The sequence below is a fragment of the Phyllobates terribilis genome, unplaced genomic scaffold (assembly GCF_046119375.1).
Source record: "Phyllobates terribilis strain yellow unplaced genomic scaffold, ASM4611937v1 Scaffold_4__5_contigs__length_816908805, whole genome shotgun sequence".
NCBI lineage: Eukaryota > Metazoa > Chordata > Amphibia > Anura > Dendrobatidae > Phyllobates > Phyllobates terribilis.
In genome coordinates this window covers 149289493-149303978 of record NW_027362764.1, presented here as the reverse complement: position 1 = coordinate 149303978, position 14486 = coordinate 149289493, and the positions used below count along the sequence as shown (strand labels likewise).

The 14486-nt window shown below is 44.0% G+C and overlaps 1 protein-coding gene across 1 annotated transcript in view; it reads left to right on the top strand.

The window, feature by feature from the left end:
* Positions 1-14486, top strand: part of ITGB8 (integrin subunit beta 8) — a 147469-nt gene that overhangs the window by 61611 nt on the left and 71372 nt on the right. The window contains exons 2-3 of the mRNA XM_073677835.1: positions 193-278; positions 7247-7421. Coding sequence (XP_073533936.1) covers positions 193-278; positions 7247-7421 — 261 coding nt within the window. The remainder of the gene's footprint in view (positions 1-192; positions 279-7246; positions 7422-14486) is intronic.

Here is a 14486-nt window from a genome sequence, read left to right as displayed (position 1 = left end):
GAATCCCAGACTCCTCTCTGGGACTTACATTTTTGACATGACCATGTATAGTAAACCCTAGTATAATGGTGGTTTAGTGGCTCAATACCTTGTGACTATTTCCATTTAAATGTATTAATTTGCCTGTAATTGAGACTGAGCTACCCAGACTGTGCATTTACCTTTTCTTGCATATTCTGTTTTTTCTTTCAGTTGAAAACAAGTGTTCCTCTTCCAATGCAGCTACATGCACTACATGCTTAGCACTGGGCCCCGAATGTGGATGGTGTACTCAAGAGGTGTGTGCTTAATCTATTACTGGGTTGTTTGAGCTCTCATCCAGGGGATAACTATCTGGCTCTCCAGCTGTTGTGGAGCTACAATGTCCGGCATCTCTCAGACGTTGCAGGCTGTGAGAGCATGCTGGGAGCTGTGGTTTCACAACTGCTGGAGTGCTACCAGTTGGTGACCTCTCGACTGGTCAGTTGATTTTGTTTGTAGTCACTGTGTTATTGGATGAAATTAACCAAAAACCTAAACTTTTCTCTAATCTACTTTGTGCCTTAATTTGTAATCTACATATGTAAATTGAATGAGAACCTTCATTGTTTATATCCAGGGATTGAGAATCAGTCCTGGTCATGACATGATTATACAGATAAGTTGGATCGGTGGATATGAATGATAGCAACCCATTCTTGCCTAATTAGTGCTTGGAGTATATCACAATTCCTGGGTTTTTGTTTTTCCTCCTGCTGTTTTAGGATTGACCCCAGGTTTTCAATCGGATTGAGAATTTGGGAGAATCCTTCCCATGGACCCCCAATTTTAATGTTTTGCTTACCAAGTCACTTAGTTATCACTTTTGTCTTGTGACATGGTCGTCCATCATGATGGTAAAAAGCATTTTTCATCACCAAATTGCTTTGGGATCGTTGGGAAAAGTTGCTCTTGAAGGATGCTTAGAAATCATTCTTTATTCATGACAGTTTTCTTAGGCAAAATTATGAGTAGGCCCACTCCCTTGGGTGAAAAGCCACCCCACACATGAATGGTTTCAGAATGCTTTACTGTTGCCATGACACAGGACTCATGTGTTAGTCTGTCTTTGATGTTTTTCTTGGATGGAAGTGGCCTCTTTGCTGCCTTTCTTTACACCAGGCCAACTTGCAAAAGATTTTGTCCACTATGCGTGCAAATGCACTGACTACAGCCTGCTGCCATTCCTGAGCAAGCTCTGCACTGGCGTTAAACTGAACCTGTAGCTGAATACTCTTTAGGAGATGGTCCTAGCACTTGTTGGACTTTCTTGGGCACACTGAAGCCTTTTCATAGCAACTGAGCTCCCTTTGAAATTCTCAATGACCCAATAAATGGTTGATTTAGAGACAATCTTACAAGCCTAAAAATTAAAAAGTTACACATTTTTGTACAAAAAAAAAATGTGTGTCAAAATTTGATTCACAGCCTGGCAGCACAATTGCATTTCAGATAAAATATAGTTAGAAGATCTGTCTGGGGACCATAGCCACAGGCAAGACAAGTCATCCGGCTTCTCCTAGCACCACTCCAGGTCTCTCCTTATGGGAGAGATCTGTCAGTCAACTTGAGCTATGTGGGGATAAGCCATCCGTGGCCAGCGCCAAACTAGTCTTGTCTATAGCTATGGTCCCCAGACAGATCATCTAGCTATATTTTCTCTGAAATCCAATTGTGCAGCCAGGCTCTGATTCATGCTGCCTCTGGTTTGCACAACATAAATTAAGTGACAGGTTCCAGTTAACAGCTTTCTGTGTGCACTGTGCATAGGCAGAAAGTTTCCACTCAGTGGTGATAAGTGGGGTTATACTGAACTCATGCATATGGAGGACTACTTGGCAGTAGGTTTAACAGTCCTCTAGTGATAATCTCCTCCTGATAAAATACTGATTTATCAAAACTGCAGCAAGCAGCCCATTAAGTGACACATCGATGGAATCAGGGTCTCTGTCCCTTAGATATAAGAGCAAAAACCTGCTGACAAAGTCTTCTTAATATTAAAAAACACATGTATGAAGGAAGTGGGGACATAAGTGGAGATATGTATCTTATCACCCTGGAGTAGGCCCTGACTATCATTTCTGTATTAGGAGTTTGGACAGAGACGTCTTGTAGCTTTCTTTCTTCAAGCGCAGCGGCTGTTTTTGAAGCAGTGATCCTAATTTATATATCATTTTCCCATTCACCCATGGAAAAACTGTTCTGTGTGTGTCACATGAAGCCTCCATTAATATCCTATTATCTACTTTCAGATATATTCGGCTTATTATCTTTTTTTGCTTTCAAAACAGTGATGTCATGTTTTGGATCAGACCCACTTCTGGGGAATATTTTTGTTACTGAGCTCATGTTATTATAAACTGACTTTTGTTACTTATCCTATTGCGTAAAAAGGAAACGATATTTGCAGTGTATAAAGAAAGGTGGTAGAGACGTTACATCTGTGATCTTTGCAGTCTTCTCGTAAAACTGGACTAAAGAAGTCAAGTTGTTAGTGACTTAGCTCTTCTTCACATGAATTTTAAAGGGGGTTGTCTCAAGTTCCTCAATGAGTAAAATTTTGGTTTTTGGCTTACAAATACTAAGGTAAAATACTCACCAAATACTGAACGTGCGAAAGTGGCCTTAAAGGTAGTCTGTCAGCACAAAATGACTGTTCAAACCAAGCACAGGCTCTCAGTGCACTCTTGGCGTGGCTGAGCAGTTCAGTGCACCTCCTCACCTACTTGTGTTCCTTCGATCCCCACCCTTCTATGGCTCCTGCAAAGCGAGAGCTGTCAATCAAGGAAGAGAGGGCGGAGATGCAGTAGAAATCAGTATCAGATATAAAAGAAGTCATGCCACGGGTGCAGCGAGCGCCTGTGCTTGGTTTGAACACTTATTTTATCCTGACAGACTTTCTTTAAATCTGGATACTTTTTTTAGGCCAGTTTCACACATTCTAAAGAATTAGTGTAGTCGGCACGCCGCCGTCCTTGATGGTGCACGTGGAAAATAAATCACAGATAGAAAAGGCAGGTCCAGGCCCTCACGTGTACAAAGTCAGTTCACTCATTCCACATATAGGAGAGTTAACGTTTCAGCCCCTCACGGGCTTTTGTCAATTGAGTGCCGGGACCCGTCTTTTCTAGTTTCACACATTCAACTTTCACGAACCAAGTATGGACCACAATGTCCCGACCTACTTCTTACTCAAACACAGCAGTCTCATATATGCCTACGGGGCTTTTAAGTGTGGGGTCAGGAGACTTGCGGCCAGGGTCAGGAGACTTGTGGTCCTACTTGGACCATGAATGTCGGGCTTGTGAAACATGCCTTAGTAGCAGCTGATTATGTGATATTGTGTTCAGCTAAAGCTAGGGCTTCATATAAGTTTGACAACACGACCAGACACGTCAGCATAATGATTGCGAATGTGGTTGTGTTGTAGTCCAACATTTACTACCGGTTTGGATTGTTGATGATTTGTGTTTTGCAGATCACAATATGACCACATTCAGTTTCATTATGTCGCTGTGTGACATTGCAATACTACAATCTTCGGCTGCGTGGTGGGTCACTTGACCAAGGTCACTATGTTGCCCCGGTCTAATAGATGGGGGACTTTTGATGAAAGAAAAGTTTCTCAAAGGCCATGGCCCCGCAATCAGTATTCGGTCAGTATTTTTTCTCAGGAGTGGGAGCCAAAACCAGGAGTGGGTGATAAATGCAGAATTGGTGACTTGTTTCTGTCATACCTTTTCTCTGATTGTACCTCACCTGGTTTTGGCTCCCACTCCTGAGAAAAAATACTGACCAAATACTGATAGTGGGCCTGTGGCCTTAGGATCTGCACACAATGACCGATTTTCTCGGACAAGTTCTATCAGATAGCACTCGTACCTATGATATTTTATGGGGCTGTGCACATATCCGATTTTTTACTCCAAGTGTCGGCTCAAAATCGGCAACGTAAGTCTATGGGTCCGTGAAAAAAATCGGACCGCACGATTTTCATGGACTGACAGAATGGAGAAGGTAGAAAAACTTTTTTTTTATATCCACGTCTGAGAAAAACTGATGCCACTTTCATCAAAGTCTGATCAGGAGGCCACATTCACACGTTCAGTATTTGGTCAGTATTTTACCTCAGTATTTGTAAGCCTAAACCAGGAGTGGGTGTAAAATACAGCAGTGGTGACGTGTTTCTATTATACTTTTCCTCTGATTGTTCCACTCCTGGTTTTGCCTTACAAATACTGAGGTAAAACACTCACGAAATATTCAGCGTGTGCACGTGGCCTTAGGCTTCCCATGATGACTTATTTGGTGAGTTTTTGAGGTTGCAGATTTTCTGTAGCACTCCTGCGCCTGTTAGATTATTTGCATTTATGTCCCTGCATTTTTATCGCGTTTTTGACACTGTGATTTTTGTCTCTTTTTGTTGTGTCATGTTTTAAATAAAGCTGCTTTGTTTTTGGTACTTCCTGGTTCTTAACTTAGGCAAAACTTTACTGATACAGTCGTGTGTGGATTATATGCGTTTTTAGTGAGTTTTCGCAGCAGTGGTCATTAAAACCTCATCGGGGGAGCGTAACCTGAAGTGGACAACCCCATTAACAGGGCTGGCTCCAGGTTTTTCTGGGCCCTGGGCGAAAGAGTCTCAGTGGGCCCCTTTAACACATACCACGATTCATGATGCAGAGATACCGCAGAGATATATATATATATATATAATGCAAAGATTTCACTTCTTACATTACATGAGTGATATCTATTGCAAATTTCACAATAGCTCAGAAACCGGTGAATCGCTCCACACAGAATACTGGCCCCCATATAAGGCTCCATACGGAATACTGACCCCCATATAACGCTTCATACGGAATACTGGCCCCCATATAAGGCCCCATACGGAATACTGGCCCCCATATAAGGCCCCATAAGGAATATTGGCCCCCATATAAGGCTCCATACGGAATACTGGCCTCCATATAAGGCTCCATACGGAATACTGGCCTCCATATAAGGCTCCATACGGAATACTGGTCCCCATATAAGGCTCCATACAGAATACTGGCCCCCATATAACGCTCCATACAGAATACTGGCCCCCATATAAGGCTCCATACAGGATACTGGTCCCCTTATAAAGCTCCATACAGGATACTGGTCCCCTTATAAAACTCCATACAGGATACTGGCCCCCATATAACGCTCCATACAGGATACCGGTCCCCTTATAACGCTCCATACAGGATACCGGTCCCCTTATAACGCTCCATACAGGATACCGGTCCCCTTATAACGCTCCATACAGGATACTGGCCCCCATATAATGCTGCATGCAGGCTGTTACCCCCCACATAATGCCCCATACAGGCTGTCCTCCCCCTTATAATGCTCCATGCAGGCTGTTACCCCCCACATAATGCCCCATACAGCCCCCCCCCCTTATAATGCTCCATGCAGGCTGTTCCCCCCCACATAATGCACTATGCAGGCTGCCCCCCCCTTTATAATGCCCCATGCAGGATGTCACCCCCCCTCTTTATAATGCCCCATGCAGGATGTCCCCCCTTCTCTTTATACTGCCCCATGCCTCCATACATTAAAAAAAAAAAATCAAATACTCACCTCCCTTCTCCTCACCTGCTACCTGCTGCTCGGGTCCGAACTCCAGCGTTGTCGGCGTTGTCCCGCTCAGCGCTCCCTGTGACGGCTCAGGGGAGGGCGCGGTGTAAAGATGTCACCGCACCCTCTGACCTGAGACAGCTGATCTGCGGAGGCACAGGGAGAGGTAAGTATCCGGCTGCCGGGACCCTGAGCAAGCGGCGGAGAAGGGCGGGCGCTGACACCGCTCTCCTCCGCCCATAGCCCAGCGGGGTGCGCGACCGCCAGTGGGCCCTCCTGCCTGCTCAGGGCCCCGGCATTTGCCCGGGTGCGCCGGGTGCTGACGCTGGCCCTGCCAATTAATCTACTATTATTTCACATATCCAGTTATTGAGGTACATTATGTAAGAGCTGTATGGCACATCCAAGACTGCCAAGAGTTAAAGAAAGTTATACTACAGTAAGTGTGTACCTTTCCTGCTTCAAAACTGAGACTACACTGGAAAAATTGAGACTCACTCACTTTAATAGAGCTAAAGCGAGCCGAGGCTATAAAAACTTACTTCTGACCTATTTTTGCCTCATTGAATTTTTAGACAGCAGACTGAAAAGCTCCATTAAATGGATTTATGAGGGAGAATAAAATCACATGTGGCTGCTGCAAGCCGCGTTTCTAATACAAGTCCCCGCTCTATGATGCGAGTGTCCCTTTAAATCTGAGCAGGACTCCTTGACACCTTGCAGCTGGGACTTATTCCAGTGGTTTCAGGCATCCTGCTGGCGAAAGGTTTATGGAAGTGCAGCCATGTACAGAATGCAGCCCCGGAGCAGAGGGGGCTGGGCTGGGATAGTTCATTAAAGGACACATACTTTAGTTCTGTAGTTTTTACTTACACAGCTGTTTATTTCATAATTCGGACATGTCACATGTGAAGCAGGTGTAGAATCTGGAAGATTTTCAACGTGCAGCCTGCGGTGTTTCCATTATCTTGTTTGTGGCCTAAATGTTCAACCCCTCACTGTGTGTTGATCTGTAAAGTAGCCGGCGTCTCAGTGATAATGGCATCCCCACCGGGAAGGTCGCCACTTCTAGACCTTAGGCCACATTCCCATATCCGTGTGAGTGCTTCCATCCTAGAGTAACCGAACGATTTTTTTATTGTCGGGTGACACCTAGTTCCATTTTTTTTATCATCCATGTTATTCAACCGGATTGAATGTAAATGACTACAAATAATCCTCGGCCCAGTCTCCTAGCTCATTGGCAGGTTTCTGATAAATAGTAATAAAGGATACAGTCCATTTACTGCAACGTGAAGATTGTATAGTTCACCCTCCTTACAAGGAACTGATCCGGATCAGTAATGCGGTTGTGAGCATGATGCTTCACTAATAGGATAACTTGTATAACAAATATTATTTACTTGTCTTATGTAACCACAGCTTATTTTCGTAGGACTATAACTCTATAACACTTTAATTAGAAAATCAGCTTCATAAATACAGTCCTCCTACCGCATGATATAAAGCAGAAATGCAAAGCTTCCTACTGTAGCCACTTGTCTGGCAAGGTTTCTCTGCATCTGTGAGGTCTCATCTGCTAATACTCTGACTTTTCTTCATTGTCTCCTTACAGGATTTTATGTTGGATTCGATGGAGGGTGAAAGATGTGACTCTGTTATTAATTTAAAATCCAAGGGCTGCAGAGCCGACTCCATAGAGCACCCATCAGTACAGATACAGGTCGCCAGCAGCAAGGAGGCAAACGGTCAGGTCACTCCAGCAGAGGTGTCTGCCCACCTTAGACCAGGTTAGTGATGCATCCTGTATACATACTGTATATATTTTGTGTCTCAGCTCTTTCTTGGTTGTTGTACTGTTATATATTAAAAATAATCTGTCACCATGTTTGTCCTATATGAGATACGGCCACCACCTTTCAGCCCTGATATACAGCATTCTAATATGCTATGTATATGCCCCCAATCTGACCTGCAAGACAAGAAAAAGACCTTTTATAATACTCACCTATGTGGCGGTCTGGTCTGATGGACGTTGCTTGTCCACGTCTGGGGCCTCCCTTCTTCTTGCGATGCCGTCCTCCTACTTGCTTCGTGTGGATGACGCGTCCTGCATCTTCCACACAGTGTCCCCGTCATTACGCTCCTGTTGAGGAAAGAGCAAAGTACTGTAGTGCGGGAAAGGTCAAAGAGTCTAGACGCATGTGCACTGTAGTACTTTACTCTGCCCTAATCAGAGCAGAGAAGTACACCTGCGCAGCAGGGTGATGCCGGGAAACACTGTGTGTAGGACCTGAAGCAAGTAGCAAAGCAAGAAGGAGAACGGCATCGCAAGAAGAAGGGAGGCGCCGCACTAAGACAGCAAAACCCATAAAATTGTGCCGTCCCATAGGTGAGGATTATTAATGGTCTTTTTCTTGTCTTGCAGGCCGGATTGGGGTCATATATACAGCATATTATAATGCTGTACCATATATAAGGGCTGAAAGGTGGTGGCCTTATCTCCTATGGGACAAACCTGGAGACAGGTTCCCTTTAATTCTTTTATTCATCACTAGTAAACAGCCAACAGTGCTAATGGTGTTATGGTCAGAAGTGCTTGCACACTACAGCTGAGTGCACAAGGTCTCAGCAGTTTTTCACCCCGTATTAATCATTGTTGTGGACTCTTCTAAAAAAATCATTGCCCAAAGTTGACGTCTGCTTTAAAGAACTTTTTATTACCCCCCCCACCCAATATATTTCTCCGGGGCTCCTGTGAGATTTTGTAATTTCCTTGTGTTGCAGATACTGCCTGTCTGAAAATGTCCCCCGCTGTAATCCACCTGGCTACTCACACCGAGGAGCTGGGGAGAATGACTCACTGCAGCGAACGGGCCCCGTACTCTGTGCTGAGCTCACCGAGTGGTGTCCTGTCACTCACTAAGCTCAGCACAGAGCAGGTGGATTACTGCAGGGGACACTTAGGACAGGTGAGTATAAGGATTTTTTTATTTTATTCTTATTTTTACACCAGTACACAGCGGGAGCTGAATACTACTTTCATCATTGTCCCTTGCTAGCGCTGATCACAGCGCAAGCAGTTGACAATGATGACAGGTGCCTGCAGCACGAACTGTACCGCTGTTTCCTAGGCGCCGGTACGTGTCACACTGAAGACACATGGATGTCACCCGTGTGTCATCACTCTGCACATTTGCGGCCCATGCTGCGAGATAAAACGGACTTGTCAGCGTTCGTGGAACAATCCGTGGAAACACACTGACATGTGCACAGACCCATGGAAATGGACACCACACGTACTGGAAACACGGACGTCTGAAACAGGCTTTACTAGGTTAGATCTGTCTGTAATAAGAGAGACACTGATGGATCACAGGATGTGGATGTAACACTGATTCTGCTAGCTGTGAGTTGCTGTACATAGAGCAGATAGGGCCGGGGAGTTCCCTCTCATGCACAGTTTCTCCAGAGTCCCTCTCCTGTCCTCCTGTCCTCAATCTCTGCGCTGATCACAACCTTTACTATTAGGCTAGTAGTAGCTAGTAGTAGACAACCCCTTTAAATTGAGATGTCAGGCAGGGGGCAGCTGCATGGTGCGGGATGCCACTATTTCCAGTTCTTTGGCTGTCCCGAACCACGGGCCAGACAGCAGGAGCCAAAGTCCTCCATACGGAATAATGGCCCCACATAGTCCTCCATACAGAATATTGGTCCCACATAGTACTCCATACAGAATAATGGCCCTACATAGTCCTCCATACAGAATAATGGCCCCACATAGTCCTCCATACAGAATAATGGTCCCACATAGTCCTCCATACAATATAATGGCCCCACATAGTCCTCCATACAGAATAATGGCCCTACATAGTCATTGTAAGGCAGCGCTAGTCATCATAATGGGGGATACTCGCTTCGCTGCGACAATCAATGTACACGTGCAATGTCTTTACATTTTTCTCACGATGCTGCAGTTTATTACTTCATAAGCCACAGTTCACCGGGTCCAACTCAGTGGCACGCCGACACACATATCTATAATATTCACGAGCCAAGTGGCACACAGGCCCACTTGCTCCAGGTTACAGCCTACGGCAAGGTAATAAATTATTAATGTCCATAACACAGTCCATGTAACAAAGTGTATTACCTTTGCCGGGTTTAGTTGCTGCAGTACATTTAATCTGCCACCACTGTGGCTTTGTGGCTTCCCAGGTAGGGGTCTCCAGCTGTCGTTCCCTCAAAGGCCACTGACATCCACACAGGATCCAGGCTTTGCCTTTCAGGACTCCTCACCAAGCCGGCTCTCCCTCAAAGGCCACTGACATCCACACAGGATCCAGGCTCGACCTTTCAGATACCAGGCTTCACTCCAAAGCCGCTGCCTTCCAAGGCCACTAGCATCCGCACAGGATCCAGTCTTTGCCTTTCAGGCTGCCAGGCTTCACTTGGGCTCACTAGGCCTCTCACAAACGGTGTCCCACACACACGGAGCACAGGCCTCACGCCTCACACCGAACACACCTGTCTCAAATTACCAGGGTTTATATATCCTGTGCACACTCACACAAACTGACAGGACCTTGCTGATGTCACAGTCATGGGCCAAGTTTCTGCTCCAAAACCAGTCAGGATGTAATGAGAAGGGCTTAAATTCTATATATTTATTTCAGATTTTGATGACAGGTATGCTTGAAGTCCATAATAAATCGCCCCCACCTCATAAGTATAAAATCTGAAAGACACAAAGGTCCAGTGTGAGCCCGTAGGAGCCTATGGCAGCGGTGCTGTAAGTCTATATAGTACGGTCAGTAATACGGCCATACACATGAGGCGTGACATGTTACGCAGGGTGTCCGGACTGCTGATTTATTCCCACTCTCTCACCTACAATGACATGAGTTCTGCTTGCGTTACACACAGCTCCTCAGCACCGTGGCCTACTTCTACTACTGTCCGACTTACTCGTAGTAATGATCTCACCTACAAACTATGCCTGGAAGCAGATTATATTGTATTACAAGTTTCGGGGTCATGAGATGCTCAGAGATATAATGACTGCGTAGCTTATAATTGGATATTATGGAATAACAAATATCAACCTTCCATGGAAATTGTTGCTTCATTCAGTCTAATGAATGTGCACTCCAGCTTCATTTTTTTTGCTATTAGGTGGAATGTGTGTGTGTACATACACTACTGTACAAAAGAAAAGAAAAAATTACTGCCAAGACTGCTTACAAAAATAGAAGCGTTAAAAAATAAACTATTATCAAATAGCAAAGCGAATGAACAAAAGAGGAATATACTTTTAATCAATATTTGGTGTGATCCCCCCTTTGCCTTCAAAAGAGCCTCAATTCTTCTAGGTATATATTCACACAGTTTTTGAGAGAACTTGGTGGGAAGGTTGTTCCAAACATCTTTGAGAACTAACTACAGATCTTCTATGTTTGTAGATTTGTGCAAATCCTTAGAAGGAAAGTAAGCAGGTTGAATCAGGCTTGAGCTGCAGGTAGCCACCAGGTACCACTCCTAGGCAGTCCCCAGTACTGCAGCTGCTGACCCCAGGGGTCAGATATGCAGACACACACTGGACTCTGGCTCTGTTTAGACTGACGGATACTGACACGGAGTCACAGAGAGGGCTGGATTCCGAGACTGGTATAACAATCCGGACAACTCGGAGTACTAGGATAGATAAATGTTCAGACACACGAGTCTCGAGAACAGGTTCAGGTTCCTCCATAGCGGCTTCAGAGTTCGGATACCGCCGGATGCAGTTTCAGTATACAGGTACCGCCAGATGCGGTTTCAAGATACTGGTACCGCCGGATGCGGTTTCAGGATTCAGATACTAGCCACACATATACCAGAGGAGCAGGTTCGGGCACTGGCCATACACGGACCAGGGGAGTAGGTTCAGGTTCTGGCTGCACAAGGACCAGAAGTTCAAATTCAGTACCTGACCACATTTTAAGAACAGGGAAGCGTGTCCACCGCCAGGAAGTGCAAAGTCAGAGGCAGGGAGGCACCACGGGAACCACACTACAGGTGGTGAGTATGTCAGCCTCACTGCATGGAAGGGGAAGGGGAACCATGCAGGGGCTCTGGCATTAGTGTTACATGCACCAAGTATTCTTAGCCAACCACTGTTTCTTTGGTCCTCCATGTTGTCATTTCTTATTGTAATCAATCCTGAAAAATGTAAGTAGTAACTCATCTATCATGTAATACCATGGGGGAGGCATCTGATTGGCCCCAAATTTATTCTACAGCAGAACAACAACTCCAAGCATACAACCAATGTCATTAAAGAGGTTGTCCAGTGGCTTAGTGCTGTACATCACTCTCTGACACTTCGCATTGAGTTTGGTGATGTAAGGCATAGAAATCCATGTCACAAAGCTTCTGGAGCACAGTTTTGGTGCTGATGATAATGATGGAGGAGGTTCGGACTGTGCAGTCACTGATTCAGCAGAGCGCTTGTGACTTTTATACTATGCACATCAGCACTCCACTCTGAAAAATGTACAGGTATCCCTCTACACACAAATACATTATATATATATATATATATATATATATATATATATACTGTATATACTGTATATATGTATATATGTGTGCGCAGATGTTAACTCACTACACAGCAGAATATTGATATAATGAAATCACGGACATGAGACTTGGTATCAGTAGGCGTCTTTGAAGCTGAAATCTGTGTGAAGCCCATTATTACTAAAAAAGAGATGACTCAATATTAAATCAACATTTAATATCCCCTAAGGCTTGACATAATACTGCAATTAATGGCAGGGTAGCTGAAGATTTATGCTTTTGGATTTTTTTGATTTATTTTAGACTTGCATCAAATGGTTGTTTCAACTTCTTTTTGTAACCATTTGTTGTGTTAATGGTTATTTTCTCAGTCCTTCTGGCTGAGTTCCCATGTTTGGTGGATTCAATGTTTGTTTTACTTTTGAAGATATAGATTTATCATGATCCTTAATTCACCTTTGGTTTGTTTTTCCACGCTTCAAAATATGGTAGAAAATCTGTATTATTTATTAGAACTTTAAAAAAGACATATTATATCGCATTCAAATGTCTGTAATATGCAATGTGTCCGCCTATACACAGTATATTGTGTATTTTCCTGGCATTTGAATGTGATCTAATATGTCTTTTTAATAGTTGTAATAAATAATATATATTTTACTATTTTGCAGCGTGGAACATCATTTGTAGGATTTGTGGTTATTTGTACACACCTCCTTATGTGTATTGTGAATAGGTGATCTCACTTATAAACTTGGTTAGGGTCTACTTGTCAAATACAGAGAACCTATAGTTCCTATTACCAAATTACCCAAAGGGAAACTAGGAATGCATTAAAACATCATATCATAATCATATCATATTTAAGAACACACTAGTGTACCAGTGTTATCTTTATATTAGTTCTGATCATTCAGATCTATATAGTTAATTGAGCAAACTGATGCATGTTCAATTTGATATTATGTCCACCATGACTTCAGTTCATGGATTAGGATTAGCTGAACTGAAGCACTATTTACCAGGACATACACTGGTCTCCCTAGTGCTAACTAACATTCAATCAATCACATAGCCACCCCAACAAGTTTCACCACAAGTGCTTCCTCAGGGGGTTGGGGCTATAATGAATTCATTAAATCAGGGTCTATTTACCCTTTGGTAATCTGAATTTGTTAACCCTATAGTAGAAAAAACAACCAATGGTTGATTTCCCATAGTTCCTAGGGAAGTGACCAGCACTTTACTGGTGGCTACACTGATCCAGGTGACATTAGACTGTTTGGGGAAGGCCCTGTTCCATCCTGACAGTTTTATCCTTACAGTTTTATTCACTACTTTAAAGCATATAAAACCCCAAGTACCTATACACAGTCACTATGAGTATAATATCATACACACCTGTACTAATCCTAGGAGCCATGTGGATCAGTCAGAGATGCAACCTGTCCAGCTGCATTTTCTGTATTGAGCAGTCTGACCGGTTGCAGCTCTGACCCTGTTCTGTGGATGCTGGTGTTCGCTCTCCTGCTGCTGCCTTGTGTTATTTTAGTTAGCGGGTATTTGATGGTTCGGTGCCTGGCTTACTTATCACCTCAGATGTCTAGTGCTCACTCAGTGCCCTCTGCACCTTTTAAAATCTTCTGCAAACTATAAGCCTAGATTGCATTTACCTAGGTTACCTGTCCAGTGAGACATAGCGAGGTGCAATTGCCGAACTTCCACTAGGGAGTGCCAAGGCCGAGTCAACTACCATGTATATGAATCACTCCAATCTCACTCAGTCAATCCAATTGCTCTCTCAAGAAAGCATCGCATTGAAAGAACACGAGGCATGCAGCAGGCTTCCTTGACAGCACCCAAAACATAGGAGTGTCTTACTGAATCCAGGACAGTTGGGAGGAACGCTTCTGCTTCCTCTTTAGCTTGCTTTGCTGTGTACTACTCCTGCTGCTGTCTCTAGCACTGAGAGGGGAGAGCAGAGAGCGCCAACAGCTGGCAGGAGCAGTGTGTGGTTAGGTTCTACATCAGAATCAACAGCACAGCCAGCTATGTACACAAGCTCAGACTCTACAACAACTAAATATAGACTATTTAAAATGTGCTTCATTTTGAATTAAGAAGGCAAATAAACTTTAGTGAAAAAGTGTCCAAAGTCTGTAAAGAAATTGGCATTTTTATTGTAATAGCTCTTATGCACATGGCAGAGCTGGGCAGAGTGCCTATTGGCAAATGGGGTCCTATATGGTGCCATATGGTTGAAAATATTGTCCACTAGAAGCAATGCTCTT